A 23056-nucleotide genomic window follows, 5' to 3' on the forward strand; every position below is an offset into this window, starting at 1 on the left:
TATAATATTTTATAGGCTTATTTAGAATACTCGGGGTTTTTCGTGTTTCGTCGCAATGTTGTTATGCTATATGTTATCGTCATGATAGGTTGATATACGTAAACCGTCCGTCGACAAAATAATATTTTTTACATGTTACAAATTACAATGTTATGACTTATGAATTATGATTGTTGATCAATTTGTTCACATATAATAATGTTCACAATGAGAAATATCAAATATAATTTGTATTAAGAAATTTAACATTTTTTAAAGCCTAGGGGGGGCATGGCCCCAGTGGCCCCTCCCTTGGAGCCGCGCCTGATTATAAATATGAAAGATTTGGATATTTGTAACGAATAAACTCAAAAACTACTAGACCGATTTCAAAAGTTCTTTCACCATTAGAATGCTACATTATCCCTGATCCTGAGTAACATAGGCTAATTTAAAAAGGATAAGTTAGTGGTCCAACCCGTGGAGGTGCTCAAACAGTGATTTCGAGATTTACGATGGAAATGTTTGTTTGTAAATGGTTTCTATTGGTTTTAATAATTATAATTATTATCAAAGCGATACGCCTGTTGGCGTAGTTTTACTTTTATGTATCTTGTACAGAATCTGTGCAGCTTACAATATTTAACTGAGTTTAAGAAGAGGTAAATACACGGGTATTTAATTTGTCACGGGCAACGCCGTACAGGATCAGCTAGTATATTATTATATTATATTAAACATCAAACTATTTTAATATGTATTATGTCTTGAGTATAAATTGTAAACACTAAACGTTAAACTTAAAAATCATTTACTACATAACTATTATTAATAATAACACTTTGAACACTTTATTTTTCTATAAAAATATTTGTTCCTCTTAGCTTACTAAATTTAGTAAAAAGAATTTCTTGTTTATCAGATTGACTAAAGAAGTATCAAAATCAAAATGCAATTCTTTGTGATTAATTTTCCTTGTGATATTTATATACCTTTTTAATTTTATTCATAGAAGTTAAAATTATGGAATATTTAAATAATACCGAGGAAAGAAAAATAATAAATCTTTTGAGCTTTGATCTTTTTTAACATATTTTATTTATTTTTACTTGTATTATTACAGTTTTTATACATTAAACTTCAAAAAATATTAATTACAAAGCTACTTCTTGAAACGCGTATTTTTTTTTTTTTGGCTTGTTTAAGACTGAATTAATATTACTTGCACCTATTGCTCTTATAGAAATTGTGTCATATTATTAAGAATATAAAACAAAAATTACTATGAAATTTCAATTTGTTTTTCAAATATTAAAGAGAAATAATAATAATGAAATATCAAACATAAAATTTAATTACAATATACTAATTTTCGGTTAGGTGAGTTGTTCTTTTTATTTTATTGAGCAATTTTTTATTTATTTTTTTGTACGTGCGCGCAACAGCAATATGTAGTTGAGGCAAATACGTTTTTACCCCATGTAAGGCAAGGTGAATACATTTCATAAATAACGTTGACAGAATGTAATGATCCAGCAACAGACTATTTTATACGTATCCATTTTTTAGAAAACAAAATGAGGCCATCGAATGAAACAATGTGAAAACAAAATGTATACTGTACATCCTACCTACATGATATATTATATCATGTAGGACGTAGGTAGGATGTATTATATGGACTTTAGTAGACGATATTTTATTTTTGGTTTTAAGTATAATTTTTGGTTTCTAAAATTATATTTACATACACGGACAAACCACTATTACTCTAATACACTATAAATTTACCGGTACAAAATACGTACCTAATAAGTTTTTTATTATATTTATTAACACCAACATACGAACAATGTATTATGTATGTTTTATGTCGTTATTACGATTATTTTTTCCCTTCTTTGTTAACAGTTTTACATACAAATGACACATACGTCATGTGAATGGTGTCCCATTATTATTGTCGTCGTAGTGATGAACTTTAATGCAATTTCGTCAGTTTGGTTACGCGAGCACGCGATGCGCGTATAATAAAATGTATTCGGCGCGTTATTGAAGTTAAATACGACGATGGTATAAAAATAATTCGAGGTTTCGTAGCACACAGTAGTAGAATATATAATATTATGCTGAGTAAATATATATATATATATATATATATATATATATAGAGAGAGAGAGAGAGAGAAGGAGAAAGAAAGAGTGTATTTAAATGTTTCACCCCTTCTGTATAATTTAATCGCATGGTGAAAATAACTTTCTTAGTGCGTTTTTATTTTCGTTAAAAACAAAAAAAAAAAATCGTCGAATCGTGCATGCCTCACTCGGAAAGTTGGGAGAAGCTGCAATGCGACGACCATAGTGGTTTGCGTGACCTGTACTATATTATATTGCTATTATACAATTGGGGTTCATGGGGTTAACACCAGAACCACGTTGCTTCGTGCAGTGCAATAAAGCAGCTAGGTATTCGCACAAACTCCACCCACTATTTATTTTTATACTTTACAAACGACTCCATCGATGTGCCACGGAAATTTCATAAAGCTGTAGAATTCTATTAAAAACACTCGACACCTAAGAGTTTCTGTATTATTTTTGAATACCAGCACAGTATGGGATAACTACAATATTAAAACGAACAACGTTTTCGAAAAACACGTAGTCTTCTATGCTGTGGGAACGACCTTGCAACGAATGGCAGTAATTTTGGTCCAACCTTGTCCACAGGGAATATAATAGAGTACCAACGGCTTATACTTTTTAACTAGACAATCTCATTTCTACTGTAAACGTTTTTCATGAATATAACTGTGACTGCGATATAAAAAAAAATAAAAAAAATAATAGATTTTTAATTTAATTCTATCGTAGGATGTTGATGTATACCTTACCTGCAGAGTGCGTGCTATTGATACATTATAATGCCAACAAAAGTCATATTTTATAAATCCAGTTACATACCATTGCAATTTTAGATTCAAAAGTCGTGTTTTTCATTATTTTTTTCTACGTAACAAACTCGGCGAATCGATATAGTGTATAAGTAACTATACAGGAATAGGTAATTGAAATTTCTTGCTATGATATCGTTCACCAAACCTTACAGTATTCGGCTCCTATCCCGGTACGGAAATTGATAAGATTCGAAGGTAATTCATGCACACCCAATAACTTCAAACCCATATATCGGATACCATTCTTCGACACTATAATTTTTAATCGTCGAATTCGCGTGTGTATACAGCATTTTATATATTATAGTACCAAACACTGGCGCTCGTGAGAATTTATACCACTTGGATAATAGATAACAGTTATTGGCAAGTGGTTAGAGGAAGAGACAAACGATAAAAAAAATGTAAAAAATGAAACAATCCCTAAAATCATCAAAACGCATTAAGTTCAAAATGTCTTAAGATTTCCTGCCTACCCTGATGGTGTATAAAACGTACCTACATTAGAAAATAAGCTTTCAATAATGTATAGGTGAATACACATTTGACACGAAACTTTTTTTTCCACCACCAACGATCAATAATTTACTATTATAACGTCAATTTAACGGTGTTCCTTTTCTGATCCGGGTGTGGTTAAGATATTATACCGAGTCAGGAATATCCATTAAAACTGTAAATCGTTTGTACATTTTAAAACAGTCATAACTTATTTAAAAATTAAAATATCATAAATATCCTCAATAATATTTTTTTCTATCTAAAAGTAACGTTTTATCATGCTAGGCTATGTTTTAGTAAGACTGAGACAACAATTCATGTGGGTATGTATTACTTCCTTGAAACCAAATGATTAAAATATTAATACCGTTCGGGTCAACAATACCAATTTCTTATATTCTGTGATAATATACCCACGCTGTAATAAAGTGTTTTGAATTCACTATACAAGTTTAGTTTGAAATGAATTTAATTTCTGTAGAACAATCGTATTTCAACAAGTTCAACAGCACATACGAATAAATAAAATGTGTGAATTTGTGAATGATGTTATGTTAAATTTCACCGAAATAATAAATGTCTAGAGTAAATGTTTAAAACATTACCCATATAATATACTACGTATGTACCATATTTCAAGTTATTATGTTACAATTATTATATTTTGTCAGTAAAAATAATAAAAAAAAAGTGGGTAAGAACTACTGCTGTACAGTACATTTCTAGAGTGGGTCACTAGCTGTAATGGATGTGTTAAATTTGAATTCATTAATAAACAATTTCAGAATACAAAAAAGATGAGTGTTGAGATAATCTGTCAGCTTATATTACTAAGTAGGTATAGATTTTTATCATACATATTACTATTACAGAGAGAAAGAGGAAGACCGAAAAACATATGAATAGACAGAATAAAGAATACATTAAAATACCTAGCAGGTGTAAGTACACCACGTAAGTAAAGAATAGGTGGGGTCAGAGCCTTGTCGAGGTGTAAGACGATTAACGACAAAGGGTTGCTGACCCCATAAAATCAAGAGAGAAAGACAAGGGAAAAAACATATTATTATTATTTAAATTTATTTCAATATTAGTAATATGGTATTAATTGGAAATCTCTTAAGACTAATTTAAATGCCATTACAAATAGTAAATATTTTGTAAAAAACTGGTTTAAGGCACAAAAGTTCCCGTTATTCCCTATTTTGTTTTTGATTTTCCCAACTGTTAAGAAAATTATCCAATTTTTTTTAGTCTTACAAACATGTCGGTTTCGACACCACAAAGTACCATCTATATTTACTTTTCTATCAGAAAAGATATGGAAGTTTCAAATTGAAACATTTTTACTTCTCTAAAAATTAAAAGTGATGAGTCCGCACAAAAAAAAAAATACACACATCATTTGAAAACGATGACATATATATTATAACGATCACTCGGAATGTAAAATATTCTAGAATTATTTAACGAAGGATATTTAAATAATAATTAACATATTCTTATAAAAATTATGTTGTTGTACTGTATGAAATAGAACTCGTCATTAGATCATAATATATTTTATTGAAAATATATTGCCGTAATGTGCTTTTAGTTTTGAAATTTAATAGCCTGTGGAAATAATATGAAGTATATATTGTGCTCATTCTCCTTGGTAATGTAATAATTCATCTGTTATATTAACGATTTTTCTTTTGCTCATGAACAACTTTACAACAGAAAGATAATAAGAGCACACATCGTATAATGTAGTTGTTCTAAAAAGTAAATACTATTACAATTGTTATTTTTTTTAATGTTTATTTTACATCCATTGTCGATATTTATACTAATGCATTTATGCAATAGTTTTTTACATTATTTGTATGTTCAATCTGTAATATCCTAGCATTCTTCTTAAAGAATAAATAAAAATAGAAAAAAAAATACCACCTACCACGATACTTCTTACAGAGAATATCAATACTATCACATTAATATAATAGTTTAAATATTTTGTTAAAGCCATTTTTTCATTAGTTTTGTATTTAGCATGTACACCATGTTCAATATTGAATGGATTGTACAAAAAAGGTAAAAATTAAATAAAAAAAAAAAAGTCCCCATGTAGTCGTCCCATATTCATATGTTATAAATCCTCTCCAAACAAATGATAAAGCTCACAATGAAATACTCACTTAGCATCGTATACTTATGCAACGCATATAATTCGAGTGCGCAAGGACAAAGCCAATTGTTTATACCCGCAAGTATACACGCCCTCTTCAACCAACCTTAGAAATGTAATAAAACTGTAAGAAATAATCAATAAACATTTTAGAAAATATATAATATTAGTTTCGTTCCGGAGTAGATACATACATGTATTGTACATATACGATAGCACTTTCCCGTTTTTTTTTTGTATATATACATTTATAAATAACGTACCTCTGTATTATATGTATTGTTATGATATACATACGAGTATATTTTATTCGTACAATTCTTGAGCAAGAAGAAGTACTTTATTGTTATTGGTTCGTTTATTGTACCTAGGGTTTACGATGTTTTCATGAAAGTGACAACGATTCCTCTGGGTGCATTTAGACCGACAAATAATATTACGGTACTAGACATCGCGTTTACTATACGGACAATGAATGAATGAAATACATGATAATAATGATAATTATTAATATGATAATATCATTAATGGTTGTGAATTTTGTTATAATATTTTAATATTCATAGTAATATCGTACACGTCGTATGCATCAATAGAAACGAGTAAACGACAATGGTAAGATACCATTCAACAATGTTCTTATATTATTATTATAATTCTATGGATTAGTCCAACATTTACTCAACAATGACAAAAATTTGAAAAATTTCCATTTGTAAATCTATATTTTAGATTGTGAGCGGAGCGAGGAAGCTAGTGGTTTTACAATAATGTTTATTTTTTTTATCCCGTAAAAAAAATAGCCAGAAAGAGTGCTTCGATTTCAACATAATATAGTATCTTATCTTTTAGCAAATTGGATCAAGATGGTACTTTAGACAGGTCGTTTTTCGATTTTCTCAATAGTTTTTAACGCCACGGTAAAAACGACCAAAATTTATTTTTCCAACACTTTGTTCATCACAATGGAAACGAATACATTTTAAAAACTACCTAATTCCTTGTAGGTATATTTTTATTTTTTTTTTATTATTATTTTTTTTTTATTATAAAACAAGAATATATACAATCTGTAATAATCTATACAATGGGTAATATGGGGGATACAAGTATACAAGATGGGACGGCGTGATAGAAGGGGGGGGGGGGGGCAATGACCCTACTTCAAAATTCTAAGCAGGTTTTTTTTTTTTTAAATTATTTTTCTTTTTAATTATTAAATGTTAAGGAGGTCCCTGTGCCAATTTCGTTTGAGACGACGAGGTGGGTTATTGGGAAGAGTAAGAGAGGAGAGGTTTGAAATTAGAGGATTTGAGTGATTGAAAGTGTTTTTGTGGAATGATTTATATTAGTGAGCGGCAAGTGTATGAATGGTTGGGATTTAGATGTCAGAGTGGAGGGAGGGATTGCTGACGTACCAGGGGGCTTTTGAAATGAAGCAAAGGCAAATTGACTGATATTTGATATTTTGGCCGTACCCCAAAGCTGAATACCGTAGGTCATTGATGGACGAATAATTTGTTTGTAAATTAAAAGTTTGGTGTTATATGCAATTAATAGTTACTTATTAGTTATTAATACAATGTAATATTTATGATTCATACATTTTCTTTCGTCCGCTCAGAATTGTTTTTTATCGAATGCAATCAAATTGAATACTGTAATAATACACTATATCTTGTCCAAGGACCGAAGGGACGATGGACAAACTTCCACCACCGCTGACCTACTCCACCCCGCTGCACTTACCCCCTTTTTTTTATTTATTTGTTATATTAAAGTTTGCAAAAAACTATTGTTATTGTAAATAATTTCTCATGCTAAATATAATTACTTATATAAATTATAAGTATACTTATAGATATTTCAAAGATAATATTATGCTAAATAGCTAGAGACATTAATTTCAAGACTTTCGAACGACAATCGTGTCATAAAGTTTAAAATTGGGTGTAGTGACGTTTTTTTTTTTTACACAACACAATAATTACGTATGCGGATAAAGTACTTGGTTTAGGCGACACCTCGTATAGTTTCTGGTCAACAACCTCTTTCTCTCCCTTTCTTGGTAGCCACATCTGTCTATATCTCCTTTTCCACCACTGACACTTCTCCCTTTATTTTAGGCTACTTTTTTACCTACTTTCTCTTTCACGATTCACCCTGTATCGTCGTTTCATGCTGCTTCTGCTATTTTTACTGTATATTATACGATTCGGCAGAACAGAAATCGATGTTTGCTACGTCTTGCCCGAATGCACTTAATTGAACACGACCCGGTCATAATATCTTTGTCATATAACATGTAATTTTCGAGATATGATACTTTAAATAAAAATTAAAAATTAAAGAAAAACCTTTTAATAAATTTAATTAAATTTGTATGTGTTTAATAACGATTATTAAAACGAAATCGGTGGCATATTTCTTCAGTGTCTAAATTTTACTATAATCTATTCATCTACTTGTCTGGAAGATAGTTATATTAATATAATTTATAAAAAACATTTAACACTTAAAAGTTGTAGTTAATCATTCAATATTTTTTAATTTTAAATTTAAGTTAAGTCATCATAATTCATAAAATATATAATAGAGTGTATATGTTTTAATCTAAATTTGTTATTTGTATTTTCAGATTGTCAAGTGTACAAACCCTGCTCAAACTGTCTTGTTTAAGGGATGTATCCAAAATAGAGCGCCACAGGTGCCGTTTTCCGGATGGACGAGAGGTACTTAAATAATAATATTATATCCTGTAATAACTATGAAAAATGGAAAATTAAAAAATAAAATATAACTTTTATCGATTGAAAGCCACTTTCATAATTAATGATATTATTTGGGTCCCAAAATATATATTTTACCGTACAATTAAAAATTTCTCAATTAATTAATGGTTCGATCACTTTATATTATTCTTTCAGAGGGTTAACGTGCTTGAGCCCTCTCCAGCAGTCCGGAGGGGGCAGGCCGACGAGGGTATAAGAGGTGCACTCGACCATGTCCATTGCTGACACCGATTCTTCATTCTCCAGTGAAGAAAAAAGCCTATTCCGTCCGTTCACCCGCGAATCACTGAGGGCCATCGAACAGCGCATAGCTGAAGACCATGCTAAACAGAAAGAACTTGAGGAAAAAAGAGCTGAAGGGGAGGTGAGTTTGGTTGAACTCTGGCCAAGTCGGCCAGAGTCCATCCCACGTTCTCGTCGTTAAATTTTGACCCTTCCACCATATTTTTGGAAGCGTAATTTATAGCCGAACACTTTTTGACGTCCAAAATAAAACTACAATTAGCTTTAAATGTGATTTAAATGTGGAATTTAAGACGGAACTAGTGTATATCTGTGCCAAGTTCTGGAAACGATCTAATATTAATGTTGTTTGTTTTATTATTTGACAACAGCCCTTGCCATGGAAGAGAAATAAAAATAAAGACGTAAGCAAGTAGAAAAAAAATAGCGGAAATACTTATAGTTAGGCCACAAACTAGGCTAGAATTCATACATTTTTCATATCTTAGGATATATTATGTATATATATTATACATTATACATTTGTTATACTATTACCATGTACATAATACGTACTAATTTACTTGCTACTTAATATTTTTAGCAAATGTACAAAAAGCATGTCATCACACAAATTCTTAGTATCACATAACATAATGTCAAAGTCATTTATATATCTAAATTATGTATACTTTCATGAATCATGAACATGAGCTTAACAAGCAAAAAATCTGTTATAGAAGATATATATTTAAATATATTGGTACATACCTATATTATATCGTAATGTAAATTTAGTTAGGTCTGTATTATAATATTAAAGTAGTTATTGTAATTTATTAAGACGCATATATTTATAGTTATAGTAGTTTCTAGAATAGTTATCGCTAGACTAAACGCAAGTTAGCACGTTCAAAATAAAAGGAATGAGCTAAACTATAATAGTAATGTTACACTAAAACGCCATAATATTGATCATTAATAAATTCAGCTGATTAATTACCTAAACAAGTTTATCGAGGAATAACTCATTAATTGAGGATCAATCATAAATGTATAGTGGTTGGACCATATATTAAGTGTTTGTATCAACATTAATCATCAAGCCAAGAAAAATATAAAAACATGTCATTTTATAGCAAATCGATATATTAATTGTATGTTTAAATTTGTATTATTCATTATTATTTTATTGATAAATATATTATGGAAATTAAATCTTAATTATATTAATTTAACAGTTTTGACGGAATTTAAAAGCTAATAATACCTATAAACTAATTTAAATCATTGTTCAAGTTCTTTGATAAAATCTCAAAATATACTTAAAACACAGTATTATGACAAAAAATAATTGGATTGCATAAAACGTATTTCAAATTAATTATTTTTTTTATTTGTGTTGAAATAGGTCAATTTTCGTTTTCTAAATATCATTTAGTCTGATACATTTAACGTTAACCTAACTTAGTTTCTCTGTGAAATAAATTCCAATTAATTAACATTTAACAAATTTACATACGTATAGATAGTAAATATAACTCGCATGACATGCGAGTTCAAAAATTTGTTCTATCCATATTCATGCTACTTGTGCAATTAACTACATCGTAAGATGCATTTAAAGAGTTTGTGCTAACTAATATAAGAAAAACTAATAACAACACAAGTTTACAATACATGAATAAATAATAAATAATATGACTGTTGTTTAAATTACTTTCATTAACTTTCAAAATACAATTTAATATAAACATTTTATGCAAATAATTTGACGGTTAAACAAACTTAATGATGTTTGTTTTTGTATGAGAACAAAACATTTTGTTACTTATCATTCGTCCTAGGAAAAAATTGTTAGTTTTTTTTTAAATTTCATATATTATCTACAAAACAATGACATGCTACCCATCTATCAACCTATCTGAACAGTTTTAGTTAAATGCGGTGAGTAAAATAATGAAAAACCCACGTTTAATTAATACCTCATCTGCATTAAATCGATTGCTCCTACTCTGCGATAAAAAATGTTCACGGCCTTTAATAACTGGAATACGCGGGCTACAATGTGGCTTGTGCTGTAATAATAGGAGTGCATTGTATTCCACGCCGATCCGGTGTACTATGGGGTACCAGGTGATGACGTGAACAAATTTCGATCGCATTGTGGTCGAACACAATGTGGTGCAACTTCACATGACAAAACCATGTCGTATCAAATCGGTTAAATATCGTAAAAATGTATGCACGATGTCCGACACGACGTGCGTAATTATAACGTCAAAGTGCATTGTGAATTGCGGTCGTTGGGCCGTCCGTATTATATTATTCACATATTATTATAGGTACCTACGATGTACGCTGTACATTACGCACGTGCTTAGAAAATTAATATTATTAATATGACATTTAATAAGTTATTGACTCCGATTTCACGTTTAGAACATTTCAACATTATTTCTATATATACACCCGCATACCTATAAATACACTATGCCACACTCATTTGGTAGAAACGGTCTCACAGATAATATCAAAAATATGAATAATTGACTTAGGGTAGTCACTAGTCATTGACTATGAACCATTATGTTTGACGAAGTTAAACTCATTAAAATTACATCCATAACACTACAGGTGGACCGATACCGATGACCACTGTAGTTCACTAAATGTATTATTATATTATCCTATCAAGATAGGATAGTATAGGTGAAATCTGAAATAATTTTGACACTGTCAAGTGTATAGTACATATACAGAATAAATTTATAAATATTTTTAGGTGGTTACAAAAATACTAAGTTTAGTGGCACGGCACCCACACGTGGGAATCCCTTTTCGAATACTCCTAACCCCTCCATCTAGTTTTGCCTTTGATCTGTACACAAGTGTCCACAACATTAAATATCATCAACTGTTATAATTTATAATACAACACGCTAAAACAACAAGTATAATAGTCGCTGCATCGTCGTATAACTTGCAATATTATTATATAGGTAGTATTATTTTGTTGTCATTATTAATATTATCATACTACTATATTATAACAATAGCGCTATTATATAGTCATGCAAACGCCGTTTGGTCAGGTTTCGCCGGTGAAACTCGCCGGTGGTTCCGCGTAAACTCGACAGTCGTACAACTCTGCTGTTAACAGGTTCGGTATGAGGACGAGGACGAAGATGAAGGTCCCCAGCCGGACGCGACTCTGGAACAAGGAGCTCCGCTGCCGGTCCGTTTGGTCGGCACGTTTCCACCGGAATTAGCGTCCGTACCACTCGAGGATATCGACCCTTACTATCACAATCAAAAAGTAAGTACGGGCCAGGTTTACGCCACCTTGCAAGTCTCCACCGCCGCGGAAGGCCGTTTTCGGTCTCGGTCAGCGGTGGCGACAACTGTGGCATAGCGGTCGCTCCAAGTGCATAAAATTCCTACGTCATAATGTCATGACATTGTATCAAATTTTAAATACTGTCATGGTGTCATGCCGTTGACCAAAACGAACGTCCATAATTTTTTTTTTGTTTTTGTTTTTGCAGACTTTTGTAGTAATTAGCAAAGGAAAAGATATCTTCAGGTTCAGCGCCACCGACGGCCTCTGGGCACTCGACCCCTTCAACCCTATCCGCCGGGTGGCTATTTACATATTAGTCCACCCGATATTTTCTGTAACAATCATCACTACTATACTTACAAACTGTGTGTTCATGATAATGCCCCCAACTCCGACTATTGAAGCGTCTGAGTAAGTCTATCAATAATAGTAAAACTTTTTTTATTGAATTCTTACTGTCTATTTGTTTAATTTTTGTTTTTGTTTTTATTTAATTTTTATTTTTATTATTATTGTTATTGTCATTATTATTATTACTAGGTATTATTATTGTTATTATTATTATTATTATTATTATTATTATTATTGTTATTATTACTATTATTGTTATTGTTATTAAATCCTATTATAATATCTAACGTTTCACACATATATTATGTTCCAATTTATAATCTTATTCAACCTTAGGTTTATATTATATTTTATTAGAAATTACCGAAATTTATATAACTAATGATTATTATTATTATTATTATTATTATACGTTAGTGAGTCTTAGCTTATACATACTAGATCGCTAGCGAACTTGGTAAATTGTTGAGGATAGTGTTATTATGTGTATATGTAGCGTTAGGATGATTATTGATTTTTATAATTTATGTTTTATATTGTAATCTAATCGTTTCCAGAGTAATATTTACCGGCATCTACACATTCGAATCGGCTGTGAAAGTAATGGCCCGAGGTTTCATATTAGAACACTTCACCTATCTTAGAGATGCATGGAATTGGCTAGACTTCATTGTTATTGCATTAGCGTGAGTAGTAGAAGTAGATTTGTAGATACCGTTATTAGGGCGATATAACCACAATTGAAGATATAATGTATTTGTGTTTTGGTGATGAAAGGGGGAGGAGGTTAAAGTTGGCAGGGTGCTATATACGATAAAATCAAATTCTAGTTTATTCACTTACAACAAAAAAAAAAGTACTATAATTGAAAATGGGAAATTAAATTTTTGTTTTATTTTAAGTACCTAGGTACCTATGTTATTAATGTATATAGACGTATATGTCGATACATTATTATTGTATTTGTATCGAATTTCAAAAAATATATATTTTTTGTTTATAGTTTAGTGTAATCGTTTTACTCGGAATTTAGACCTATAGCCGATACTATTTAGAATCGGGTTTTAAATTAAACATAGCCATATTAAAATATATATGTTTATATATATTATATTTACATACATATATAGTATATATTATTGTTATTTAATTAGCATACTTAGTTTATAGCCCTTTGTTTTAGAAGGTAGGTTTAAATATTTTGTGGACTATCGGTATCCAAATTAACTAGTACAATATAATAACTTAATTATAGCATGTGTAGTTAAATATTGTAATTTTCAGTTACGTTACTATGGGTATAGAACTTGGAAATTTAGCGGTTCTTCGAACATTTCGAGTACTGCGAGCGCTCAAAACTGTAGCCATTGTGCCTGGTAAATATAAAACGATATAATTATATTATAATATTATACTAACATGCATATTTGGCCCTAACATTCATATTGTGTATATTGTGTATACAGATATTATGATTGAATTAAAGATGTAAGATTTTGTTGATTTAATATTTTAGGATTAAAGACTATCGTTGGAGCTGTGATAGAATCCGTGAAAAACCTCAGGGATGTCATTATATTAACAATATTTTCACTATCTGTGTTCGCATTACTGGGATTACAAATTTATATGGGCGTGTTAACACAAAAATGTATAAAGTATTTTCCCACTGACGGTTCAGCTGGAAATTTAACCAATGAAAATTGGGTTGCCTTCATGTCGAATAAATGTATGTAAAAATGTTGCCATTAGTTATTTAAGTATAATGTAATAATTATAATGTTATTCATGTGTTTCAGCAAATTGGCAGCCCGGTGAAGAGGAACCAGAAGATTATCCATTATGTGGGAACGGTACAGGCGCTGGGTGAGTCATAGTAATTTATAAGATAACGAATGTTAGGTAGATAATATATATTCATAATTTAGATTGTAGTTATAATTCGTTTGTATTTTTACTGTGTATTTAGTCAATGCAAAGATGGTTATATGTGTATCCAAGGTTTTGGAAAAAATCCTAATTATGGATATACAAGTTTTGATACATTTGCATGGGCTTTACTGTCGGCATTTAGATTAATGACTCAAGACAACTGGGAAGCATTATACCAACAGGTACTTGACGTTGGCAGATTATATTATTATTGCTGTTTATACATGAGTATTGTTATTGTATAAGTGGATATTAATTGTATCCATTATATATAAATATTTTATATTTTACATTTATAATGAATTACAAAAACCTACCACGTATGGTATTACATTATATATTATTATATATTATATGAACAACGTACTTATTTTGTCTTCTAAAAAGTTATAAAATGTTCATATCTAGGTGTTAAGAGCCGCTGGACCATGGCATATGTTCTTCTTCATTGTGATTATATTCCTCGGTTCGTTTTATCTTGTCAATTTGATATTAGCTATCGTAGCGATGTCGTACGACGAGTTGCAGAAAAAAGCGGAAGAAGAAGAGGCAGCCGAGGAAGAAGCGATCAGGGTGAGTTGTTCGCTATCGAATTGACCGTCCAAACGTGTAATAATCAACGTGCATTGTGTAACATGCAGGAAGCTGAACAAGCAGCTAAAGACAGGGAAGTCCGGAGGCAAGCTCACGAGGAAAGAGTGGCGGAGCGTGCGGAGAGAGCGCGGCACGTCACCCAACATCCGAAATCGCCTTCGGACTTTTCGTGCCAAAGCTACGACAATATGTTTACCAGTGGCCAAGACCGGGGAATGGGTAACGATCATCATCGAGAGAAAATGAGCCTGCGATCGGTGTCAATCACGAGCCATGACAAACACTCGGACACCGGGAGTGTGGACAGGCAGAGTGGCAAAACAAGAAAAGTACGCCCCTGTGCACGACTCCGGGTCGCAGTGTTGGGAAAAACTCAATGATGAATTTTTTATTTTTAATCATTTAGTATGATTAGTGATTACCAATACTATTAAAAGTATTTTTCTTAGTCAAATTTTAGGTGTATTTATTTTAACATAAATAAAAGTATTTATAAACGCAATGAATGTTTATTATTGATAATGTATGTAATCAGTATAGTATAATTTATTGAAATTTAACGAAATATGTAAATATATATATATAATATTTATAAGCTTAGATCATCAGTTAACAAAATAGAGTTTTTTTCCCAGCACTGCAGTTATTTGGCCAAGTATTTTTTCCAGCTTATTCATGACGTTTTTGTTTTAATTCCAGGCCAGTCTCAGCCTGCCGGGATCGCCGTTTAACATCCGACGGGCATCACGCGGTAGCCACCAACTGTCTCACCGAAACGGTAGACCAAGGTTCACCGGAGCGGATACCAAGCCGTTGGTATTAAACACGTTACTTGACGCGGAGGTAAGTGCGAAAGATAATCCGAAACTCTAACACGCTGTCTCGAATCTACGTTTTCTAACTAGGACACGAATGTCGTAGTGGTGCATCCGCAGAGGGGGGAGATTTGGGACTAGAGCCTCCCCAAAACTATTTTTATATTACATTATACATTATTATAGTATATTATTTCGTCACAAATATATTATTATTACAACGATGATGGTTTTATTTTTCTAATTTGATTATTAAATTGGGCACAGATTAAGAGTTGTACTGCATGTTAAGATTTTTTTGTGGCGATTGCTGCTCAATTATTTCGTTGAACATTATTTTTAGATTTATATGCTGGCGATTAGGTCAGATGGTCGTAGGCGATCGTCTTTAGTCGATAAAGGTGATAAAAATAATTATTACTGTCTGCTACTGCCCTGTATTTGTATGTAAGGGGAAGTAGGAAAATATACGAGTCCCCCTCGTTTCCCACGAACATTAAATCCTGAGTCCTGAAACTTTCAGGAACACTTGCCGTACGCCGACGACTCAAACGCAGTGACGCCCATGAGCGAGGAGAATGGCGCCATCATCGTGCCCGTGTCATACGCGAACTTTGGTTCGAGGCACAGCAGTTACACGTCACATACGTCCCGAATTACGTACACGTCGCACGCGGATCTGTTCAAACCACCCATGACCAAGGAGAGACAACTCAGGTCGAGGTCGGCCAGAAACTATTTCAACCCATCCGATCAGAGATACAACCGAGATGTAAGGCCCCCATATAGTAGTAATGGTAGTGACAGTAGTGATTGTAGTCATGGTAGTGATGCTTACACGTAGTATGCTTACACGTGTATAATGCTAGCAAGTAACAACTGATCGTGCATTGGGTTTCAGGACGATTACGATTCGAGTTCCATGTCCAAATCGAAACAACAAGTTGACGAGTGCGGGTACAACGATTCGCAAAAGCACACGGTTGTCGACATGAGAGGTAAACCGATCGTGTCATAAAAGTTATGTTGTATACTTGTATATTGTATTATTGTTATACACGCAGGGGGTTAATGTCATAAAGTAATAATAATAATGACCATGATAAGCACCTTGAATAGTGTATCAAAGATAATCTTCTCATTTATTAATTAATACATTAAAATGTGAAATTATTTAGCATCAAAAAGTATCTACCATCTATTAGCTATTATAATAATTTAAATGTTTATTGGCGGTTTATCACTTTTTAAAACTGTGCATATTTAATTTATACTTATACGAGTACAAGTACAACTTATAAAAAGGTACCTAAATGTTTGAGTCTAGCTCTCGCTCTTTTGTCATTCCTAGACCCATGCCTGTGCGGGGGTGATAGTGATACAATAATAATTATAATGATCTGCAGTGGTTATAATATATAGGTATTTATATAATATCAATCATTGTTTCAGACGTGATGGTGTTGAACGATATCATCGAACAGGCAGCCGGGCGTCAGAGTAGGGGTAGCGAAAAAGCAGGTATGCGCCAAAACCAAATGGTTTACAATATTCTTGTTGTTTTTGTTGTCGTTGTTGAATGTGTATAATAATAATAATAATGTAATTACTTATGTCTTATGTTTATGTTGTACGCGTCGTGTTTGTGATAACGTAATACATGGCCCAAGACAAAAAAAAAACGCTGTATAAACAATACATTGCTATCACCCTGTATAGATTTGCATGTTAAAATATGTGCTCATACACTATATCTCTGTCGACACGATTTGTTGTCCTTCGCCGGACGCAGCACACTTCGTTCTGTTGGTTCATCTTATTTCAGGGATGGGCATGAAAGTATCTAGATACAAGATATTAAATACCTAAATCAATGTTTACATTTAGATACAATAGGTATATATTTTTAAATTATAATTTTAGGAAGTAAAATTATTGCTAAAATCTAAATTAATCCCATGTTATTTATTTATCTTAGTATAGTTTTTAATTGTACATACTAAATACTTACTAATATGAATACTACAGTCTAAAAGTAACAATAATATTATTATATCTCTGTTAGAAATCCAGAACACGTAATCATTATATCTGCGTTCAGGAATAATATGTTTTTTTTTTTTTGTTACAATGTTACATGGCTATTTAGTACTGAACACTTCAAAGTTCCAACCTTTTTAAACATGTTTAGCGATTAGTTCTGTGATTTCGTCAATCAGTTATGGAAATAAAATGAAGAACATAGACAAACTATTTAAATAAATAATTAGTTTATTTGCATAATTCTGAAAAAAAAATATTTTCGTTTGAATCTAATATTTCAACGCAATAAAAAAAAAAATATATAAGACATCCAATAAAAATTATTTATATACCCACATACAAGATACTAGATAGGTTAGTTAAAATGTATCAATGATAAGTATATTAGATTCGCGTAGGTATTTGAAATACAGCCCATCCCTGTACAGCACACTCATCGTGCCCGCAAAAGAAAAAAAATTCATGAACATGTGTGCGGTACAATATTATTATTATTATTATTAGACAAAAGGTGTTTTTATTATTTATTACTCTTAATATAACTATAATTGCTAATCAGTACTTTTGTCCGTGCATGACAGTATAATATGGCGTTTAATTCTTCTCCTTCTTGAAATGAAACATAAAGATCCAAGAGTCTGCGATCATAATTATATTTATGTGAACGTTAAATTATTGTTAGTTTATATCATTATAAAAAAATAACTCGCCTTTTTTATTAATATTTATCGTTTTACTACATTGGATTTGTTTAATCTACCATGGAGTATTACATCACGTAGATTGATATTTTTTTAAATATGAATATCATCTTGGTAGTACTTATAGTTTGTATATTTTAACTGTATTTGGGTATATCAAGCTTACTACTATAGCTACTAATCAAGCTTCGTAATATATTTTATTTCACTTGTTTTATGTATTATAATATATTATTAACCACATTTTATATGTAGATTGCATAATATGATAATAGTTATGACTAGACAAATTGAATTGTTTTTATACAGTACTTAGATATTTTTATTGTAGTTAGAAATAATTATATAATATAATATAGTTAGGATAAATATAAGCAACGTATAAATTATTATATTTCCATAAATAATTTTACAAGCCGAGTTGAGCTAGCCAACGTTTTTATTCCTAAAATATTTAAGATCAATACAAAGCAGTAACTCATTGAACATTTTTTTATGTTTAATAATTAAATCCACATTTACCTTTTTATATTAAGTAATACAATACAAAATATACTATATGTATATATACGTAATATATACATTATGAATTTTAATGTAGGTTATACATTATATAATCTCCAATTTATATTAAACATAATAAATATTATGAATTAATTTTTATAATATTATAATTGTTAATTAATATGTAGCTATACACACTATTGTAATTTAATACAATTTAAGTGTTATCAATATTTTAAATGAATTTGATTAAATGATTGATGAACATATTCTCATCGTGAATTGCTAACTAGTAACTACTATTAAAGGTTAGTGTTTTAAAAATAATTAATAAATTCTAAATTATTTGAACGATGTCGTGAATTTGTCAATTTATTTACCCTACATTCCAAATGTAAACCAGAGCACAAACATATTTACAGATAATTACATTATAAAAAACTTAATTTTAATTTCCAATAGTTGTATCCTAAATGTTCAATCAAACATTTTGCACTTAAAACAAATGAAAGGAATCAATATTTTTGTTTTTTTTTTTAACTTATACAATTATATTTTAAAACTTTCATAAAGTATATAATATGGTTTATCTAAAGATAATTTTACTAATAAGAATATTATATAGTATAAACAAATTAGAAATGTCTAACAATATTCATATAGTAAGACATTAGCACTGCATTACAATTCCACTATTAATTACGTTGATTTATTTCTTTCCTAATTTTAAAACTAATTACTTAGATGATTATCACCAAATAGCTTTATTTATATTATAAAAGAATACAAAAATATTACATGAGTTGATGTCATTTGACTAATCAAAGTACAAAGCGACAATCGTATACAAAATTATGACATTCATTTAATAATTCTATAGTAAAATACTAAATACGTTTATTATATTTTCTTATATACGATGACGCAACCAAACATGTTTACTTTTTAAGTACATGTAAATTCGCTTAGAAGTTAATATATTTGATATTATTCATACTGCACTAAAGTCAATTTATTAACATTTTATTAGCTTATATTTTTAAAATACAATAATAATCTTGTAGAATCAATAAGTTTTTAAACGGACTTAATTAATTATTATTTTTTATATCTCACACGTGTGTTTACTAATATTTATCACTGGATGGCAAATTAATCTTTCAAAACTTTATTTAATGTTATTACAATAATTCACTTGTATGTAAATACTAAATGATTTTAAAAATAACATTCATACTCACATTTTTTTAGAAAACCTTTTGAGATTGAGAAAAGTTTTGATATACCTACCTTAAAAAAACGACTACATTAATTGCATAATGTTTTACTCTGACAATGGGTGTTCAATATATTTTTAAGTATTTCTGAAACATAACCATAAGCATGACTACGGTAAAATCAGAGATTACATATTGTGCTGCATCTTCCATTTTCTAAAATCACTGCCAGTAAAGAAAATATTTACATAATATAATAACAATTAATAGGTACAATATGTTCTAAACTTTAATTAGGCGACAATTCCTTCACTTTAAATTATTACACCAAACAGCCTCATTCAATGAAAAAAAACCTTTGATCTAGTAAATTCCCCCCTCAGAAAATAAGTTTAAGAATTACTATCTTTCTCCCACACTTTCTATTACAGTTTTGAAAACTGACAATTTTAATAGTACTCATTAAATGCTGTCTCTGCAAAAGAAGCCTAGTCTATGTCTATGAGCGTAACACAGATGTATTTTTATTACAATTACAACATTAAAAATGATGTAGAATGTTTTGAACTTATATCACTTTTACTGATTGTTGGATATTTTATATTCTAAAATAAAAAATTATTTATGCATACAATAGAGTTCAAAGAAAACATAATCAGGCTGTTCTAGGACGTTTTCAAATATTATAAGTTGAATTTGGTGATTTTTATATTTTTAAAAGACTGAGTGTGGATTTAATAAATTATTTTTTTTTTACAGACTCTTGAATAAGATATATATTAATATTATGATTAATATGAAAATGGTAAAATAAATTTTTATACTTTGAATTATGATGGAATAATATTTTATAAGCAATTAAAACAAAAAAGTGCTGAGATAGTAAATGTATGTTATATTAATAGTAATAACGGGGGGTACTCTCGTGGGTGTCTGGGGTACAGTGTCCACGGTGTACGTGTTTCCAACAGATGAGGATGCGGTAGATGGCGAGGATGAAGAGGAAGAAGATGAGGAACCTACTTTTCGGGAAAAGTTCCAAGTATGGTTATTGAAGTTCATTGACACGTTCTGTGTGTGGGACTGTGGATGGCCGTGGCTCAAGTTTCAGCAAGGACTCGCGTTCATAGTTTTCGATCCGTTCGTCGAACTCTACATCACGTTGTGTATTGTAGTCAACACGTTATTCATGGCACTCGATCATCACGAAATGGATCCCAAATTGGATTTCATTCTCAACAAGGCCAATGTTGTAAGTATGACAATATGACATAAATCATAGTATGGCTAGGTATAAAGCAAAATTAACATAAATAGGTTGAAACTCGAATGTGATAATAAATTAAGCTTACCAAATTTAATATTGAGTTTCCGACTAATTCCTAATGCGACTACAGTTTTTCAGTGCGACATTCGGCGTCGAAGCCGCTCTGAAACTGATGGCGATGAGTCCTAAATATTACTTCCAAATGGGCTGGAACATCTTTGACTTCATCATCGTAATTCTTTCCGTAGTAGAACTGCTCTCTGCGGGTTACCAAGGTCTATCCGTATTACGTTCATTTCGTTTGGTGAGTATTTGTTGGTTTCTTATGGTTACCGTATTGTGAAAAAATATAGTTACACTTAACAAATTTTTTGAAATGTTCAACTATAGCTTCGAGTATTTAAGTTGGCAAAATCTTGGCCAACATTGAATCTCTTAATATCCATAATGGGTCGAACCATCGGTGCTTTGGGTAACCTAACGTTTGTGTTATGCATAATCATATTTATATTCGCCGTTATGGGTATGCAGTTATTTGGAAAAAACTACACAGGTACCGTATAATATTTTCAAGCGTACAAATGAAAAAAACACAAATGAAATAATATTTTTTTTACAGAAAAAATGTACTTGTTCAAAGACCATGAGCTTCCCCGGTGGAACTTCACCGATTTTTTGCACTCGTTTATGATTGTATTTCGCGTATTATGTGGCGAATGGATCGAATCAATGTGGGACTGTTTACACGTTGGAGAACCAACGTGTATACCATTCTTCTTGGCTACCGTTGTCATCGGTAACCTCGTGGTAAATATAAGTACTATTTATACATAAATATGATAATTTATGTACTGCTTAGTGCAAGAATTTAGGAGAACGGTGGAATGCCATTGGGGTTGGTGTCAACTTTTTAGGAATTTAGGGGTGGCAACATTACTCCAGAACCTACAACATAGAACTATAGTCCATTATCATTCGTTAATAAAATTAATGTCTCTTACATGAACACTTTTTATCATAGAAAAATCTTATTATGTACATAGGCGTGCGCACGGGTAGGGCTGATTAGGCTTTAGCCCCACCTGAGATTTTTGTATATGTGGGTGGGTTGATACCTTATGAAGATATGACTAAAAGTAGGTGTAGCCCTTTTAGTTTTTAAACGTTTGTGTTTACCCGAGAGACTATACAGGGCGATTCATTTAAAATTGAACACTCGTTATTTCAAAAAATGTAATTGTTTTTGAAAATATTTTTTTACATAGTTTCAAGTCGTTTACAAAAGAACTTTGTTATTAAAAAACTATAGTTTTAAATATTTTTTATCCTTCTAATTTTTAAATTTTTTTAATGACAACATAAAGTTTAAATTTCAAATTCCAAAGCAAAATATTTATCTAATTATTTTGATACATAAAAATTAAATTTAGTGCGAGTAGTTTATGCGTTATTAGTATTTAAAGTTTAGATGAGCAGTGTGGAGTGGTACGGGGTTACCCCGCAAAATGTATGTCTACTACTTTGCTAATCTAAACTTTAAATATTTATAATATCTCATAAGCTAATAGCCCTAATCCCATGAATAATTTATAATAATAAATAAATATTAATGTTAATTGACAATTGTTAATAATATAATATATTATATTTTGAACTTTTTTGAATAAA

At 30.6% G+C, this 23056-nt stretch overlaps 1 protein-coding gene across 5 annotated transcripts in view; it reads left to right on the forward strand.

Annotated features, from left to right (window-relative positions):
- Nucleotides 1–23056, forward strand: part of LOC132948876 (sodium channel protein para-like) — a 71936-nt gene that overhangs the window by 43004 nt on the left and 5876 nt on the right. For 2 of the 5 annotated variants that reach the window (XM_061019556.1, XM_061019555.1), the window contains exons 2-20: nt 8246–8339; nt 8535–8763; nt 11785–11940; nt 12170–12375; nt 12873–13001; nt 13600–13691; nt 13832–14044; nt 14115–14181; nt 14285–14429; nt 14656–14820; nt 14889–15170; nt 15541–15684; nt 16180–16428; nt 16558–16654; nt 17109–17177; nt 21066–21373; nt 21519–21692; nt 21779–21941; nt 22008–22195. In XM_061019556.1, the coding sequence (XP_060875539.1) occupies nt 8611–8763; nt 11785–11940; nt 12170–12375; nt 12873–13001; nt 13600–13691; nt 13832–14044; nt 14115–14181; nt 14285–14429; nt 14656–14820; nt 14889–15170; nt 15541–15684; nt 16180–16428; nt 16558–16654; nt 17109–17177; nt 21066–21373; nt 21519–21692; nt 21779–21941; nt 22008–22195 (3000 nt within the window). In that variant the 5' untranslated portion in view covers nt 8246–8339; nt 8535–8610. Of the gene's footprint in view, nt 1–8245; nt 8340–8534; nt 8764–9013; nt 9047–11784; nt 11941–12169; nt 12376–12872; nt 13002–13599; nt 13692–13831; nt 14045–14114; nt 14182–14284; nt 14430–14655; nt 14821–14888; nt 15171–15540; nt 15685–16179; nt 16429–16557; nt 16655–17108; nt 17178–21065; nt 21374–21518; nt 21693–21778; nt 21942–22007; nt 22196–23056 lie in introns of all 5 variants that reach the window. The other 3 variants (XM_061019554.1, XM_061019553.1, XM_061019557.1) reach the window with 3 other exon arrangements.

Source organism: Metopolophium dirhodum, chromosome 7, assembly GCF_019925205.1.
Source record: "Metopolophium dirhodum isolate CAU chromosome 7, ASM1992520v1, whole genome shotgun sequence".
Lineage (NCBI taxonomy): Eukaryota > Metazoa > Arthropoda > Insecta > Hemiptera > Aphididae > Metopolophium > Metopolophium dirhodum.